The 18,987-nt window shown below is 46.2% G+C and overlaps 1 protein-coding gene across 2 annotated transcripts; it reads left to right on the top strand.

Annotated features, from left to right (window-relative positions):
• Nucleotides 1-638: 638 nt before the first annotated feature.
• LOC136541597 (disease resistance protein Pik-2-like) lies at nucleotides 639-18,001 on the top strand. Of its 2 annotated transcripts, none has more exons than XM_066533572.1 (4): nucleotides 639-984; nucleotides 1,083-1,135; nucleotides 1,466-2,674; nucleotides 15,575-18,001. In XM_066533572.1, the coding sequence occupies exons 3-4, from the start codon at nucleotides 1,506-1,508 to the stop codon at nucleotides 17,577-17,579; spliced, it is 3,174 nt and encodes a 1,057-aa protein (XP_066389669.1). In that variant the 5' UTR covers nucleotides 639-984; nucleotides 1,083-1,135; nucleotides 1,466-1,505; the 3' UTR covers nucleotides 17,580-18,001. The 2 variants fall into 2 exon arrangements, with proteins under 2 accessions (XP_066389669.1, XP_066389668.1); XM_066533571.1 differs by having other exon boundaries at nucleotides 1,463-2,674.
• The last annotated feature ends 986 nt before the right edge of the window (nucleotides 18,002-18,987 follow it).

Below are 18,987 nucleotides of genomic sequence, written 5' to 3'. Positions count from 1 at the left end.
GATGCCTCGGGGGAGAAGTAGTTTCCGTAGGGAGTTCCCACCCACAGGTAGTCTTAGGGCTGTTTGGATTCACCCCTCTAAATATTTTAGACCTCTAAAATTTAGAGCTAAAGTCTCAAAGAGGTGGTCTAAACTTAGCTCTAAACTTTAGCCTATCTCATGTTTAAGCTTCAGAGCTTAAAATTGGGATAAAGTGCTCTAAAGTTTTTAGAGCTCTAAAATTTGGAGAAGGGGCTCCAAATAGACCCTTAGTGTTATATGCTACTTATTAGTCAAACGCCTTTGGAGTACGTATTTATTCTACTTGCAGAACTTGTTGTTTGAGTCAGAGTTTTTTCTTTGAAGTGTGCGATCCCATCCTTGAGATCTTACAACTTGACCCCCAAGATAATTACTCACTCCGTTTTATATTATAGGTCGAGTTATTTAAATAAAAATCGCTTTTTCGATAACTTTTCTTTGCACACTATAAAGAGTCGCTTTTCAACTTTGAATTAAAATAAGGAATAGCTATATTTAGAGATCTATTTAAAGTGACTTTTGAAGAGTCTCTATTCTATTAAATTAAAAAGGATATAAAGAGGGGATGCAAAGAGACTCTTGTAACTAGAAAAACTGTGTTAATAAATAAGAACTGTCCAATATGTCCTTTGGGCAACTAGCAACTTCCCCCTCCAAGTTCCTACCCGGCACATCCTACTTCCTCTTCATGGCGAGACCGCCGCCGCCGCCACCACCACCGCCACCGCAACCAACCTCGTGTTTCCCCTCCCCGCTCCCCCCTCCTCCACGGCACACCTAATCCAACGCTGACGCTGGCACCGCTGCCACAGTCTTCTTTCGGTCACCTCCTCTGTTTCATCCAAACAAACAAAAACGATTTAAGGATCTTAACCTCCCATCGGCCTTCAGTTCGTCTGTACCGCGCGCTGACGCCACGGACGGCGGCCACCGTGGCCACCGATGCCTGTTAAAACCTCCTCGGTAGGGTCGTGTTCATATCTGCCTCCTCTGCCCTCTCCCTGTTATTTTCTGCTTCCGTTTTGTTATCTGGTAGCTTATTTGTTTCCTTGCCGTGGCAGTTGATTGTTCAAAACCTTGCGGGGATCGTCGCAGCAGACTGAGAGAGGCCAAGGTCAATTAATTAGCACCTTGACTCAAATAAAATGTGTAAATTGGAGAACACCGTTCAATTGGACTTGTTCTAGTATTGTTTGGTTGTTGATATTAGAGCTCGAATTTGTGTTTCTTTCATTGGCATATTTGCAGTGGTTCTTTGATTTGGGGAAATTTAACATTCACAAGAATTGTTTCATGTGCTGATTAGATATGTAGTTGTTCTTTCCTTTTAATAATTTATAGATAGACTAACTACTGCTGGGAAGGCAGTGGATGTTTATCCGTGTTCTGTGCTCGCTCTGAGCTTTCAGCCACCACTCATACTTCGCTGCATTTGCAACAGCAGGAAAGAGATTGCAGTAGTGAAGAGTGTAGAGAAGGAGAAGATGGAGCTTGTGGTGGGTGCTTCGGATGCCACCATGAAATCTCTCCTGGGCAAGCTGGGAGGCCTCCTTGCCCAGGAGTACACTCTGATCCGTGGCGTACGAGGTGACATTCAGTACATCACCGACGAGCTCGCCACCATGCAGGCATTCCTTGGTGACGTAGGCTCGACCCAAGAGGACCACGACCTCCGGATCAAGAACTGGATGAAGCAGATCCGTGACATGGCATATGACATGGAAGACTGCATCGATGATTTCGCCCACCGCCTACCTCACGATCCCCTCAGCAATACAACATGCTCCTTCATAGTGACGAGAATCTACGAGCTGCGGACGTTTTGGCCTCGCCGTCAAATTGCTTCCAAGATTGCTGAGCTCAAGGTTAGGGCGCAGCACATTGCTGAGCGGCGAGGTAGATATGGAGTTGATAACCCAGGCAAAAAAGATGGCAGCAGCCCCGGAGCGGGAGCAACCCATGCTCTTACGTCTGGCATTGGTGAACATCTGATGCCCAACCGTCAGCTTATCCACACGCTGAATCCTGAGGGAGTGGACGAGGACATGAAGGAGCTTAAGACTTGGATGGAAAAACATTCTGATCCAGCTGTTCTGTCCATAGTCGGATTCGGTGGGGTGGGAAAGACCACCATTGCCACCAAACTGTATCGGGATTTCGGGAAAGAATTCGACTGCCGAGCGTTGGTCACGGTGTCACAATACTATGATGAAGATCAAGTCCTCATGGATATTCTGGGTCAAATCAAGCCACGGGACGGAGATGAAGAGCAACAAGACCGCAACACAGGGGTACCGGCAGAGAAGAACCTAGCTGCTGGCACGAAAGAAGGCTTAGTGAAGCGGCTTGTGCCACTCCTCTCTGGTCGCAGGGAGCAAGGCAATGTTGGCAGCACTCATGGGGGTGACCAACTTATTGAAGTAAAGCCACGGGACAGCAAGCAGGAGCAACAACACCGCAACACAGGGACACCTGCAGAGAAGAACCTAGCTGCTGGCATCAAACCAGGCCTAGCGAAGCGGCTTGTGCCACTGTTCCGTGGTCACAGCAAGCAAGGCAATGATGGTGGCACTCAATGGACGCAGAGCAAGATAGACAACATGAACCGTGACCAACTTATTGAAGAACTGCGATCGCGCCTGCAAGGAAAGAGGTACTCAAAACCAATGCTTTGCTTTTAGTAGCCATATTTCAGACTGCGTGCTGAAATTTTGGTATATACACACAAAGTGACTAAACATTGTGATATTTTAGCTTTTTTCAACACTTAAAATCTTAGATGAAGCTCGGATTACCATCACCACAGCCGAACTTAGGGCCAAGGGTTATTGAAATTGAAGCCCATACGAAATACAAAATAAATCGCACCAATAATTGTAGTAAATGTGTTGATTCTCACAATAATTAGAAACATCTACTTGATAGACTCTAACCGTCATCATCAATAATATGCATTGGACCTATTATGTTTCCTAAAAAAATTACACACCTTCATAAATTAATTTGCAACAAAATTGAACATATTGAAAAACTAAAGGTATATATCCTTTAAATTAAGTCTAGTCTGGTATGGAAAATAATTCAATAACTTATAGAATGCCATATGTGTTTCTATATTTCACATTTCTACTACTATTAAATACTCCATGACAATGCTTTGCTATTAATTAGGGTGTGTTTGGATTGAGGGTGCATTCGGGTTGGAGTGGATTGGACCCAATTTTCATGTTGTTTGGTTTCGAATCCACCAGATCTAGGTGAAACCTACGAGGATATATTCGCACTAGATGCGGGTTTGATTCATCCAGCCAACGTGAGGAAACCGAGCCAACCCATTTGAACTAGTGTCGCTCTCTGCCTTCTTTCTCTGGCTGCACAGGCACTGGACGGGAGGGCGCTGGACGGGGCTGCGCGAGTGTGGAGTGGCACGACGCTTCTCCATTGGGTCCGGACAGTGCCATGGCACGGCGCAGTAGGGTAGCATGAGCGTGGGGCGGGGGTTGGGCAGCGCAGCGCTGGGCGGCAGTGCTGAGGTGGGGTGGTGCGAGGTTGCGGTGGGGCCTGGGATGTGTTGGTCTACATATGTTGTGTGGTGCTCTGCTCGACGGGAGGTGGAAGAAGGTGTAATGGCTGGCATTGCGGGCCCCATGATGACAGCTGGGTCCCATGGCTAATAGCAGCTAACAGTATTTAAAATGCCATCCATGTCAACCCACTTAATCACTCAAACCAAATAAAAAATTGGAATGGTTCCAACCCTCAAACTAAACACGAGATGGGTCCAAGCCAACCCTTGAAACTAGGACAGATCCAATCCATTCCACATCATTTCGAAACCAAACACACTTAGTAGCCATTGCGGTATGTGTATATACATATGAAATGACTGAATATTATGATATTCAGATCCTGTTTGGATCTCATGATGGTCTAAAATCTAATTGAGTATTAAACTTGAGACCATTTTAATACATTTGTGTGGCCTAGCTAAGTAGTTAAACTAATGTTCTTCTAGGGTTAGCTAATAAACTTTAGACAGTACTTAAGACCATTGTTCGTCTAAATAGTCGTTTAGTCCATTTACACGCCGTTTAAACGCTACACAACAGTACACCATTTGTTTGATTGGCCATTTAGCCTATTTAAATGACCGTTTATATTAGCCCGTTGAAGTGGCCATTTAGGCTGAATAATGGCTAAATAATAAGTGATCTCCGTTTAACATTTATGATAACTTTGCTTAAGACTAACTGTTTGAAACCACAAGAGCTAAAATTTAGTGGCTACAATTTAAATCGTGGGATTCAAAATGGGTTTAAACTTTTCAACACTTAGGCGAAGCTCGAATTACTATAGCGAGGCATATACTGATTATCCACGCACACAACTTAGAGCAAAGACAATACCAACACCAAATACAAAAAACAGTAGCACGAATAATTATAGTAAAGAATGTGGCGATTCTCATAATAATTACAAATACCCGTCCTTTAATTTGGAGTACTCCAATCCTCATTGAGACAATATCCGATGGATCTATTCTATTTTCTAAAAAATGCCTATCTTCATAATTATAAAAAATACATAATGTAATAATTCCTTAAATTTGGATCTATATTATCCACATCCACCATTACGATTTCAACATGTGCCCCAGTGTATGTTGAAATGACTATTTTTATGCCATAGTAGGACTAAGGCTCTTTTTGCTTGGGTTTCTTGGGAGCTTTTGTACCTCAGCTTTTGGACCTTCCAAAAGCCAGAAAGCTCATGGAAGCCAAAAGCTAGAAGCTCATTATAGTGAGCTTTTGGGCTTTTTGGCTTATGAGAGTTGTTCGGCTTTTGGAAGGTCTAAAAGCTAGTAGTCTAAAAGTGACAAAAACTCAAACAAACACGGTCTAAGTGTGTAGCCTATGACCTAAAAACTATGTATTAGTAAAATACAAATGGAAAATTTTGAAAAGATTCAATAAGCACTAGAGTCAATTTAGAACATGAATAAACATTGAAAGCCAAAATATATATTCATGATGTCATAGAAAAGGATAAAATGAGAACTGATCCAACTTAAGCTTGTGTTTCAACTAAACACATACTAAAGAACCAAAGAGGTGTAATGCAAAGGATAACAACATATACCTCAATATAACTAATTAGAAACCCTCCATGAAGCCTCCACACATCAATTCTAATAAACTAGGAGAATACCTCGCGCGTTGCGCGGGGATTCCAGATAATTTAAAAAGAAATTAGACTATTTATATTTATAGTTATATGAATGAAACTATCTTAAATTAATTTTGGTGAATGGTTTGACACATCGATGTGGACAGCTAAATGCATGCTAGTGGATGAAGAGATAACTATCATAATTATATGTGCTAGTTGGCTATAATTGCAAGTTCTAGTGTATTGTTGATGTGGATAGCTTGCATGTTGAGAGAAATCTCTAGTGGGGTTTAGCTTTATAAGAGTACTAGAAGAATACCCCGCGCGTTGCTGCGGGAATTGTGGATGGTTTAGAATAAAACTATACTATATATAATTACTTATACGAAGGAATAAACTATTATAAATTAATGCTAGTGGATTACGTGGCATGTTGACATGGACAACGAAATGCTTATATGTCTTGCTGACATGGACTTCACAATTGCATATGCTAGTGGATTTTAATTGCAAGTGATAGTGCATTGCTGAGGTGGACAGCTTGCATGTTGAGAGAAATTGCTAGTGGGGTAAATTAATGCTAGTGGATTATGTGGCATGTTGACATAGACTACGAAATGCTTATATGTCTTGCTGAAATGGACTTCATAATTGCATATGCTTGTGGATTTTAATTGCATGTGATAGTGCATTGTTGAGGTGGACAACTTGCATGTTGAGAGAAATTGCTAGTGGGGTTTAGCAATTTAAGATACTAGAAGCATACCCCGCGCATTGATGTGGGAATGGCAGATTAGTGGATTGCGTAGTATAATGACGTGGACAACAAAATGCTTATGTGTCTTGCTGATGTGGACACTACAGTTACATATGCTAGTGGATTTTAATTGTATGTGATAGTTCATTGCCTAGTTAGATAGCTTGTATGTTGAGATAAATAGCTATTGGGGTTTTCCTTAGTGGATTTTAGTTGTATGCCTAGTTGGATAGCTTGCATGTTGAGAGAAATAGCTAGTGGAATTTTACTTTATAAGAGTATAAGATATAGATGTGTTCCCAAAAAGAAAATTCTAAAAGTTCTCATTGTAATCTGAAACATCTATCCATTAATTCAATCAACTCTAGTCATGACATATAATAATAGTCAATGGATATATATCCCATTTCAAAAATAGTTATCCAATCTACCATTACAATAAAAACGTAATTATCAAAACATGAATATCCCCCTAAATCTATGAGTAAGCCACCAACCTCTCCTAATATAAAAATAATAATTTATAGTAACTCATAAATTTGAATTACATATCTTTCCATTATGAAAGATGTTAGAATTACTGTAATCTCCTAGCTACCCGTGTAATCCCCTAGCTACCTGTGCCGCCTGCCAGGCTGGGCTGGCCCTTTCGGCTGTCTCCAATCTCTATATAAGTGTAAACCCTCTGTAATATATTGATCAAGGAATACTAAGCCAGTTTGGCCTTCCTCTAATATGGTATCAGACTAATTACGTTCCCCTGTTTTCCGCTCCACCCACGCCGTGCCTGACTCCTCGCATCGCGCACGCCTCGGGCTGCGCCCGCGCCGCGTCTGCTCCGCGCCCGCCGCGCGAGCCTCCGCACCTGCCGCGCGCCCATGGCCGCCCCTCCTTCCGGCGGCTCGAGCTCGGGCGCATCCGCCGCGGCCACCGCGACGAAGCTCCGCGATGAGGCCCTTGCCGCCGCCCAGAAGCTCGAGACAAAGGCTGCTTCTCTGCACACCACCAACGAGGAGCGCAGCCTGCAAATCCAAGCGGAGGCCGACCTCCTCAAGTCCGCCGCCACCGCCCAGGAGTGTGTCCACGCCGCCGCTGCCGCCCTTGACAAGGAGCGCGCGTAGGCGGACGCCCTGGAGCAGCAGGCCGCCGCTCTCCAGGATCGCCTTCGCACCGACTCCCAGCGCGACGACGACTCGCTCGACGACGACGACGTCCGCTCTATCACCTCTTAGGCCGTGGCCATTGCTCACCTGCACAGCCAGGCCGCCGCGGTCCAGAACATCAAGAATTTGATTCCAATCGTTCTTGATCTCCAGTCATCCAATTATTCCAAGTGGCGCGGCTACGTCCTCCTCGTCCTCGGCCGCTTCGCCCTAAAGGACCACGTCCTCAACGACGTCTCCCGCCTCTATGATCTGGTGTGGGCTCGCATGGATTGCGTCGTCGTTTCCGGGATATTCAACACCATCTCCCCCGACCTCCTGGACGTCGTCCATGAACATGATGGCATCACCGCTCAGGCGGCGTGGCTCGGGATTGAACAGTAGTTCCTGAACAACCACGAGTCCCGCGCCATGCTCCTCGACGCCGAGTTCCGCACCCTCTTCCAGGGCGCCCTCTCCATCGACAACTATTGCCGGAAGATGAAGACCATGGCGGATGCCCTTGCTGATCTTGGCGAGCCCATTCTGGACCGCACCCTTGTATTGAACATCCTGCGCGGCCTCAACGACCATTTCCAGTTCATGTCGCAGCTCGTCACTCGACAGAAGCCGTTCCCTTCCTTTGCTGATGTCCGTGCTAATCTGCGCCTGGCCGAGCTCAACATGGCACCTCCCTCGGCCCTCGTCGCCTCGTCGTCAAGCAAGACCCCTGCCCCCCAGCCGGCCTCTGTTCCTATCTCCCCACGCCCTCACCAGGTGGCCGGGGGGGCCTCGTCTGGCAATGGTCGCGGGCGGCGTCGCCGTGGCGGGCACGGCCAGGGCAGCACGCAGGGCGCTGCACAGGGCGGTGCGCCGGGCGGCGCGTAGATCGACATGCAGAGCGGCGCGCAGTGGCCCTCCCTCCTCAACCCGTGGACCGGGTCCATTCACATGTGGCCCGGCTCCACCCCTAGAGGTCCGCGCGGCCCCCCACCTCGCGTTCCTCTGCCACAGCACGCTCTGGCAGCCTACTACGCTCCTCCTCCGGCTCCTGGGGCATACTACCCGGCCCCGCCTCAGGCGGCCTCTCCAGCTTGGTCGCCCTGGACCCCTGAGTCCCTCGCCAGCGCCTTCAGCACCGTCGCCCTCACTCCGCCGCCTAGCTCCTCTGAGTGGGTCTTCGACTCGGGCGCTTCTATGTCACCAACCTCCTCTTTTCCTTCCTCCATTGTTGTGGGCAATGGCGCCACCCTTCTGGTTGTTGGCACTGGCTACTCAAACCTCACTGGCCCATTTCGCCTCAACAATGTTCTCATTGCCCCTAACATCAATAAAAATCTTTTGTCAATTCGGCAATTCACCACTGATAATCTTGTCTCTGTTGAGTTTGACCCTCTCGGTGTTTCTGTGAAGGATCTCTGCACCAGGAACCTCCTCCTTCGCTGTGATAGCTCGGGACCCCTATACACCTTGCAGCTCCCGTCGTCACCATTCGGTTCCTGCGCTCTGGTGGCCACTCCTTCCTTAACTACTTGGCATTGTCGTCTCGGCCATCCCGGGAAGGCCACTCTTCAGAGCCTTGCCAAGTCGTCCTCCATCATCTGTAGCCAGCCCAATGCTGACACCCTCTGCCATGCTTGTCAGCTTGGGCGCCATGTTCGCTTGCCTTTTACCAATTCCTTGTCGCGCGCAACTAAAAATTTCGACTTGATACATTGTGATTTGTGGACATCCCCGATCGTCAGTGTATCCGGTTTTAAATATTATCTAGTAATTATCGATGATTGCTCGCATTTTCTTTGGACTTTCCCTCTTAAGCTAAAGTCCAACACCTTTTCTGCTCTCTCGAATTTTTTCACCTCTGTGCTCACTCAGTTTGGTTGCACCATCAAGTCTGTGCAGTGTGACAACGGGAGTGAGTTTGACAACTCCTCGTCTCGCACTTTCTTCTCTGCCAAAGGTGTCACCCTTCGCATGTCATGCCCCTACACCTTGCAGCAAAATGGCAAAGCCGAGTGCATGCTTCGCACCGTCAACAATGTCACTCGCACCTTGCTCTTCCAAGCATCCATGCCCCCCACCTACTGGGCCGATGCCCTTGCCATCGCCACCCTCCTCATCAATCGTCTCCCAACCAAGACCCTGAACATGAGCACTCCTTTTCTCGCTCTCCATGGCACTCTCCCCTCCTACCATGACCTTCAGGCTTTCGGGTGCACCTGCTACCCCAACCTCACCGCCACCACTCCTCACAAGCTCGCTCCACGATCTTCCTTGTGCGCCTTTATTGGCTATTCTCCTGACGACAAGGGCTACAGGTGCCTCGACCTCGCCACAAACCGCGTCATCATCTCCCGTCATGTTGTCTTCGACGAAACAACGTTCACTTTCTCCCTTCGTCGACCTTCGCCACCCACACACGAGCTTGATTTTCTAACTAACGACGATTCTTCGTCAGTTTCGTTTCCACCTACAGGTACACCGGGGGCTGTTGGCACCCTGCCAGCACCTATGCCCTCCCAGCCGATGCCCAACTTGGGCACACCAGCGTTCAGGCCGCCCCCGCCGGGCTTCTTCGTGCCCCGGCCGCCAGGCACCCTCCAGCCTTCTCCAACTCGGTCTGTACACGCGCCCACTTTGCCGGCGCCCATGGCGCCCTCTATACAGGCGCCCACGGCGCCCATGGCGTCCTCTGTACAGGCGCCCCCAGCGTCCACTTCGCCGGTGCCCCCGGCGCCCTCTGTACAAGTGCCCACAGCACCCTCTGTACAGGCGCCCATGGCGGCGCCTCCCGTACAGCCGCCTCCGGCGCCCTCCTTCGGTAAACCACCGGTCGTCCATGTCTATACCTAGCGTCCACCCGCCCCTAGCTCGCCACCTGAGTCCACTGTTGGACCACATCCTCGACGCTCCAGCATGATTCCCTCCCCGCCTCGCTACATCAAGAGTGACCCTCCTCTTCCAACAGGAGCTATCTCCATCCCGCCGGTCGCCAACACTCATGGCATGGCGACCCGCGGGAAGTCCGGTTACCTACAGTCGCGCCTCGCTCTGCACACTGAGGCCCTGTCACCATTACCGCGCTCTTGTCGTGACGCCCTCGCCAACCCTCACTGGCGTCAGGCCATGGAAGACGAGTATGCTGCCCTACTGGACAACAACACTTGGCATCTCGTTCCCCGTCCTGCCAAGGCTAATGTGGTCACCGGCAAATGGATCTTCAAGCATAAGTTTCATGCGGATGGTTCCCTAGACAGATACAAGGCTCGCTGGGTGCTTCGCGGGTTCACCCAACGTCCCGGTGTTGATTACGACGAGACATTCAGCCTCGTCGTCAAGCCTGCTACCGTTCGTACTGTTCTCACCTTGGCTCACTCCCAGGACTGGCCAATCCATCAACTTGATGTGAAAAACGCCTTCCTTCACGGGACCTTGTCAGAAATAGTGTACTGCTCTCAACCCACTGGATTTGCCGATCCTGCACTTCATGGACATGTATGCAGGCTCAACAGATCCCTCTATGGTCTAAAGCAGGCTCCGCGAGCATGGTACAGCCGGTTTGCCTCCTTCCTGCTCTCTCTGGGTTTCAGTGAAGCAAGATCAGACACATCTCTCTTTATACACCGCCGTGGCACTGAAATAGTCTACTTGCTCCTCTATGTCGACGACATTGTTCTCACTGCCTCCTCCGAGCAGCTCTTACATCGTATGATTGAGGCGCTCAAGAAAGAGTTTGCCATGAAGGACCTTGGCCCTCTTCATCATTTTCTTGGTGTGGCAGTTCAACGCCACAGGGATCATCTCACTCTGTCACAACGTCAGTACATCCTGGACATTCTTGCTCGCCATGGGATGAGCGACTGCAAGCCTTGTTCCACTCCTGTCGACACGTGTGCCAAAGTTCCTGCAGATGCCGGTCCTCCTGTTGCTGATCCCACAGCCTACCGCAGTCTTGCAGGTGCTCTTTAGTACCTGACATTCACCCGGCCTGACATTGCGTACGCCGTTCAACAAATCTGCCTTCACATGCATGATCCCCGGGAAGTTCATCTTGTGGCTACCAAGCGGATCCTTCGGTACCTTCAGGGCACCCTCAGCTTCGGTCTGATCATTCCCCGGTCTGCTCCAACACAGCTTGTCGTGTACACTGATGCGGATTGGGCCGGTTGCCCTGACACTCGACGCTCCACCTCTGGCTATGCTGTATTCCTCGGTGGCAGCCTCATCTCTTGGTCATCCAAGTGGCGGCCCACTGTTTCTCGGTCCAGCGTCGAGGCCGAGTATCGGGCTGTTGCCAATGGCGTCGCCGAAGCTTCGTGGCTGCAGCAACTCCTACAGGAGCTGCACCACCCTCTGCAGTCTGCCTTCCTCGTCTACTGCGACAACGTCAGCGCCGTCTACCTCTCTTCCAACCCCGTTCAGCACTAGCGCACCAAGCACGTGGAAATCGACCTTCACTTCGTCCGTGAACGTGTTGCTATTGGTGTTGTTCGTGTTCTTCACGTTCCCACCACCTCACAGTTCGCCGATGTCTTCACCAAGGGGCTTCCTTCTTCTGTGTTCATGGAATTTTGCTCCAATCTGAACGTTTGCTCCACCGACGTTCCGACTGCGGGGGGGAGTGTTAGAATTAATTACTCCTTTACTGTAATCTCCTAGCTACCCGTGTAATCCCCTAGCTACCTGTGCCGCCTGCCAGGCTGGGCTGGCCCTTTCGGCTGTCTCCAATCTCTATATAAGTGTAAACCCTCTGTAATCTATTGATCAAGGAATACTAAGCCAGTTTGGCCTTCCTCTAATAAAAGATAATACAAAGTAGCATCTTTAATTTGCTTCTAAATTATCCACATCTGCCATTATAAAGATAAGCATAAACATCCCTCAAATACACGTCTAGTTACATATGAGCTATTATTAAAAATAATTAAATTGCCATAAAGTACACTATATATGTTATAAATTACCTAGTTCTACCACTTTTAGAAAATGAAAAGAGACAGTAAAGATAATCATTTTGATTAATTCACGCTAAATTTATCCATGAACTTTTTAATACTTGTATGTAACTTAAGATTTTAAGACCGTGAACGAGTAAAGTTGATGTGCCATTTTAGCAATTTGATGCAATGTATATACAATGTTTTTAAATAATTATGGTAGGCGAGATGCTAGACAAAACAATCTTTATTAAGATGCTATGTTGTTACGTGATTGCGAGTGAAAGGAAAGTGACACCGTAAGAGGGAAAAGGGGTGAATTAGGGTGACTTAAAAACTATGACCAACTTGGCACATATAAAAATCTATAGATGTGCCCTAGTTTTTTCAATATCTTGCGATCTCTACTGTACAAACATTTTAGATGGTACTCCCTCTGTCATATAATTTAGTGCATTCTAAAAATCTTAGGACAGATTAAGAGAGGACACAAAAGACGCATGTGCCCTCACTTTGTTTCCTAATAAGACGCCATCATCAACACGATTACTGGTGATTGGTTGATAAATGGAAAGTATTTAATGCAAATCTGGTTTCTGTCTTCTAGAATGCATTATATTTGAGGACAAATTTTGAATCCTAGAATGCGCTATGTTACAGGACGGAGGGAGTAGGTTCCAATGCAATACTATCAACTAAACATGCAATTCTAGTAAAGCTAAAGCCATTTAAACAACATGGCTAAAGCCATTTAAACAACTCGGTGCAAGAAAGTAACATCTAATATAAATAGTGTAGTAGAGGATGCAAACTCGATCTCATACGACAACTACAACTGATGTATATGAAATCACAGGCTTTCCACTATTCTTCGTTAGAAATTCGAGCAAGGTCAAGCTCCTAGTCAGATAACTTAACTCCATGGATAGCCAATGTTCCTACCACACGCTTATGTAGGTCTCATCATCCTTACCTCTATTAGATTACTCCGTCATCTTCACTCCATAAAGCTTCGGTCACAGCGAGCACCCTAGGGGCTAGTTTTAGTTTCATTCTTTTCGGTTGTCGGTCAGGTTCCTTCTCATATATGGCATCTCGCTATGGATGACTTAGGAATGTAACTTGCTTCTTCTACTTAATAATGAAATACACGTGAAGTCGTGTTCTAAAAAAAAATAAAGCTTCGGTCAAAATGCCAAAGGCCTCTCCTCAATAACTGATGGAGTGGCTCAGAAGAATTACATTCCCCGGATTAGAACACCTGGTGCATGCATATTGGTAAGCAAAGAGTTGTGCAAACATCAACTAAGTTTAGGGTAACTCCTAAAGCAACACGCTAAGTGGCTCACACAAGCACTAATTTCCTTAATCTTATCTTAATCACTTTGGTTGATAGAGCTCTCAATTATAAGTGGGAACCATGCCTATAATCTTGTCTACAATGTCAGTACTAGGGAAGAAGGTCAACCAAAGCAATGCGGGGTGGGCGGCTGCCAGCACTAGGCAGAAAGGGTGCAAGGTGAGTTCGCTGCTGCAGCTAGGAGGTAGGGGCGTTGCGCTCGGCTGCTATAGTTGGCCACGCAGCCCGTAGCCCATTGGCCTGGCCCAAATCCACTTTTTTGGCCTGGCCCGGTGGAGCAAGCCTTGCCTAGGCAGCTCCCCAGGCACGTCGGGCGGCATGTCCTGGCCCTCTATTCAACGAGAGGTCCTTTAGCGTCCCGCCAGATGGGGAGGGTATATAACCCGCCTTTCCTCGTCCTAACCCTAGAACCAATTCCCCCATGCTGTGCTGCACTCGCCTCTCTGAGTCTCTTCTCGCCAGTCCTCCTCCTCCATGCCCCCTAAGCGGCATCCTCGAGCACGACAGTCGGCATCTCCACGCCCCCCATGCGGCTGGCCTTGAGCGGTAGTGGCGCCCACCTCCTCCACGCCCCCACGCGCAGCCACACCCAAGCATGGCGTCCTGGAGCACAGTGGCCTCGAGCAGCAGCGGCCACCTCCTCCCAGCTCCACGGCTTGCCTGCTGCTGCGGTGTTGCAGTGCTGCTCCTCAGGGGCAAGTGCGCCGGCGGCTGCCGCCACCACCCGCGGCCTCCCCTTTCCTCTCTCTATTGGCATTTAGTGGGCCTTAGGCTAGCCTAACCTGTTGGTCATGCCGTGCTTTTTAGGCTAGCCCGGCACAAGAAATGGCCCGACCTGTTGGCTGTGGCGTGCTTAAAATCATGACAGGTGGCTCCACGGAAACTTAAAATGTGTGTTGTTGTGTTTTATAGCTGATATGGACAAAATTATAGAGAGAAAGCCTTCTACCCATTGTAGCTGCCCTTAGTCAAATTCATTTTTAGTATCATCACTCTCGCACTATACTAGTCGTCGTTGCTCTGTGATCTTGTCCGAGTCACAGTGTAGTTCGTTCTTTTCCGTAAGGATATACCCAAGTAGGCTATTTTCATTATATAGAAACTAATTTTAGAGGTACCCTCTGTTTTAAACCAGCTCATAACTAAAAAAATGATTTTTAGAGACGGCTAATCTTTTTAGCTACTTTTATAAATACCTTGTATTTTTAGAGGCACCTGTAAAGCATATCCGCCTCTAAAATAGCATTTTTAGAGTTGGCAAGGCTTTCCGGTGACCTTCGAAAATGGAGGCATTTCTAGAAGCACAACTTTCTCTAGAAATAGATTTGTAGATATGGTTGGTAATTTGGCTCGCCTCTAAAATAGACGCAAATTAATAAGATTCATAACTTTTTCAGATCAAGTGATGTGAACACAAAGTTTATATCAAAGTTACAGTACTCGAAGAGATCTACAATTTTGTACTTGACGATGTTTGCAGTTTTTAGAATTTAAAATTCAATATAGTACATTTTTTGGAGCACCTTGGACCCCACTTTTCACTTTCAACTTTTCTAAATGGGTGCAAATATAGAAAACTTTCACAGTTGTTTTAAGAGAGATAACCAACACAGCTGAACCAAACACATCATTAGCGCAGTGGTAATAAACTAACCCACGAGGCCTAAGGTCTTGAGTTTGATCCCCTTGGTCACACACATGTATTTCGTATGTCTTGAGTTTGATCCTCTCGGCCTTTCTAGTGAAAATTGCGTGATTGGAGATGCACGGGCGCGTGGGTTGGCTGGTGTGTCTCTCCTATGTTAATACAATTTTTTTTGCCTTTTTTTTGCCAGATTACAAATTCTAGAAAACGATTGCTAGACACAACTAAGTTTGGGCACGTCTTTAGAGATCGGTTTCCAACCTTCCTACAGTAGTGTTCTCTCTATTTCTTAATTTTAATATGAGGATGCCTAGCCTGTTATACCAACGAGGAGTTGCTCAAAATAGCAATCCTTTAAGTGAATCAAATATATACCACATTAGTTTTACAAAAAAGAAATTTAGGAGGAACTATATATTCTATGAGTAAAGCCGACATAAATATCTATCGGACACATAAATCTAGCTGGTCACGACTTCTCATGCAAAAGACAAATAAGCTAGAACGTTTTTCTCACTTTGTATTTTTGGCTTTTCTTCACAGGTATATCCTCTTGATTGATGACATATGGTCTGTCGAAACATGGGAGAACATTAGAAATTGGTTGCCGCATGAAAAAGACAGTAAAGGCAGTAAAGTAATTGTGACTAGCAGATTTCAAGCTGTTGGTGCTGCGTGCTCAGGAAGAGATGGAACTGATCGTCTGCATACCGTGAATGTTCTTAGTGAGCCCAAGTCCAAAAGTCTATTTGATCAGGGTGTTTCTGAATCCCAAAGCAACGGCAGCGAAAAAGAGAAGGTCCATGAGGAGATATGGAAGTATTGTGGGGGGCTGCCTTTGGCCATAGTAACCATGGCTGGCCTTGTGGCCTGCAAGGACCAATCCAAAACCAACGACCATTATAGTAAACTTAACAAATTATTTCCAGAGCAGGTGGCTCGCCTTACCCTAGAAGATGTCACAAAGATACTCGATTATTGCTTCAATGACTTGCCAGCAGATCTCAAGACCTGCTCATTGTACTTGAGCATATTTCCCAAGGGTTCAAAAATTAGTAAGAAGCGTCTGACCAGGAGATGGATATCTGAATCTTTTGTCACTGAGAAGCAAGGGAAGAGTGCAGAGGAAGTTGCAGAAATATACTTTAATCAACTCATAAGAAGGAAGATAATACGTCCTGTGGATCACAGCAGCAATGGAAATGTAAAATCCTTTAAAGTTCATGACATGATTCTTGAGTATATTGTGTCCAAGTCAAGCGAAGAGAACTTTATTACTGTTGTTGGCGGCCACTGGATGATGCCAACTCCTAGCAACAAAGTCCGTCGACTCTCCATGCAAAGCAGTGGTTCCAAGGATTGGAATTCAACAAAAGGCATGAACTTGTCTCAAGTGCGGTCACTGACAGTGTTTGGAAGCCAGAACGGACGACTTACTTTCCATTCATTCAATAATAGAATAATTCAAGTGCTGGACCTTGAGGGTTGGAAGGGTATGAAAGATAAATATCTGAATGACATATGTAAAATGCTAGTGCTCAAGTATTTGAGCCTCCGACGAACAGAGGTTCATGAGATTCCATCGAAGATTGAGAAGCTCCAGTATCTGGAAACTCTTGACATAAGGGAGACACGAGTTGAGGTGCTTCCCAGAGCGTTTGGCCAGCTCAAACGTCTTCGTAGCTTGCTTGGAGGGAGTAAAAACCCAAAGAAGGCGTTGAAGTTGCCACTTGAGAAGAATAAGGAGCCCATGAAAGCACTTCGTATACTGTCAGGGATTGAGATCAATAAGGACTCAGCAGCTATAGCAAGCCTTCATCAGCTCACGGGGCTAAAAAAGCTTGCCATTTACAAGCTCAACATACAGGAGGGTGATCAGCTATTCAAACAATTACTCTCCTCTATTGAGTATCTCTCTAGCTGTGGTCTGCAGATTCTGGCAATCAATGATGAGGGCTCTGACTTTATCAACAAATTGGACTCCATGTCCACTCCTCCAAGATACCTCGTTGGGCTGGAGCTGTCTGGCAAGATGGAAAAGCCACCCGAGTGGATTAAAAAACTCGAAAATCTCTACAAGCTAACACTTTCAGTGACAGTTCTTCGAACCGATACTTTCCCGCTCATCAAGAACCTGCCCAAACTATTCAGTCTCACCTTTACCCTCACTGCAGGGAAGGATGATCGAGACATAGTGGACATCCTTGAGGAAAATAAACTGCTTACTAATAGGGAGATCATTGTTCCACCTGGAGGATTCGAGAGTCTAAAGCTGCTTCGCTTCTTTGCAACTCTCGTGCCAAGGCTGAGCTTTGCAGTTACACTTACAGAAGACGTAATGCCAGCACTTGAGAGGATTGATATGAGATTTCAATCCTTCGAAGGGATTTATGGCATTGAGACTCTTAAAAGTCTCCAAGAGTTGCATCTCAGTGTTGGTAATCAAGCAGATGAAGTAACTAAGTTCTTGGTAGAAGAATTGAAGGACAGCCCCAAGTATTTAGACAAAGAACATGCCAGCAAGTGGCCAAAAATAATCAGTGATTGAAGATATTCGAGGATGTCATTGTCTTACCATTCAGGTGCATCATCTGGTACTGTATTCTTATGTGGAGGCTATTTCTGGTGATCTACTCCAGCTGGTCACCATCACTCTGTTTTTCGTTTTCGTTTCAGAGTCTGTCGGTCTGTCTTTCCCTTTCAGTTTGAGAGTTTCAGTTTCGTCAGATTTCGTCAGTTTTATCAGTCGAATTCTTGTAAGCCTGACGCATGTGATTAGTTCATGCGGAGGCACGTCCGAGTCCTGCGAGGCTCATGCGCGGTCATGGGATGGCATGATCATAGGGACGCTCATGCCGCGCAGTCAGGAGAATAGCTCCTTGTAAGTTTCCTTTATATTGCAAGATAAACAACAGAAAACGCTGCCAGTTGACAGCACCAAAAACACCGAGTTCATCAAGCATTCAAGCTTTTCTGAGTGTGTGTCGTTTCCAGTTCGCCGGCAGTGAGAAATCCCCAGCGATCTCAAACAATTTCATCAAATCTATTGCCCCATTGCGGGATGAACAAAAACACTGCATCTATGCCTATATTGCAACCTACAAATATATTATTGTAATTTGTAATTTTGTGGTACTATTGCATCCATTATTGATGTACTTAATTACGTCATTTTATTTCTGATATCTCTTTGGATTGTGCATATTTTCTTTTGCCATATGTATACCCTATATTAAAATAAATTGCATCACATGGTTGAGGCTGTTGCTGTATGCTGAACCAATCGTAATGGAGGATTGACATGACGCAATTACACTTGCCCAAGTTGCTTGCGATTTTAAAAGTGTAGACCGCCTTCATATGCACTTTTCCCCTATGTATATTTTTCTTAATAACTAGGTATGAGATTGGCAAATAAAGAGCACGATTTAGTTAGTCTCTGTCTAGTTATTCTATGTAAGATCACTACTACTGAAATTATTTTTCAGTATGGTTTTCACCGCGGGTTCAGCTAGAACCGGTGGTGGTATTCTTCACCACCGGTTTGAAAGAAGAAGGCTTGCAGTAGAACCAACAACCTGTGGTGAAAATTGTTTTCACTGCCGAGTTGGTGGATGATCTGATCGGTGAAAATTGTGGTGGTTATCAAGTTAGGGGTGAAAACATTTTTTTACTGGGGTTGGGTAAAATACTTGATATCCAATCCTTGAATTACACAAACCCTAGCCCGAAATACCCGATCATAATTTTGGATAGTAACTATAAAAACCTGAATTTAGAGCATCTCCAACAGATTCTAAAAAAACATCTGGTAAATTAATGAGTTTTCCAAGTGACTAAAAAAAGTTTGATGCATATTTGTTGGCTTCCTCCAACAGTTTTCAAAATCTATCTCATAAAAGATAGAAGGTAATTTTACATCAGTAATCCCAAACTATTTTTAAATCGCTGCAACC

The sequence above is a fragment of the Miscanthus floridulus genome, chromosome 3, assembly GCF_019320115.1.
Source record: "Miscanthus floridulus cultivar M001 chromosome 3, ASM1932011v1, whole genome shotgun sequence".
Lineage (NCBI taxonomy): Eukaryota > Viridiplantae > Streptophyta > Magnoliopsida > Poales > Poaceae > Miscanthus > Miscanthus floridulus.
Note: the sequence above shows the minus strand (reverse complement) of the source record. Positions and strands in the feature narration are given on the sequence as shown.

Excerpts from the sequence above, each read along its gene's own strand:
- LOC136541597 (XM_066533572.1), top strand. The coding sequence starts at position 1,506 with ATGGAGCTTGTGGTGGGTGCTTCGGATGCCACCATGAAATCTCTCCTG. Across the intron at positions 2,675-15,574 it reads TCGCGCCTGCAAGGAAAGAG|GTATATCCTCTTGATTGATG; the intron begins GTACTCAAAACC and ends TTTTCTTCACAG.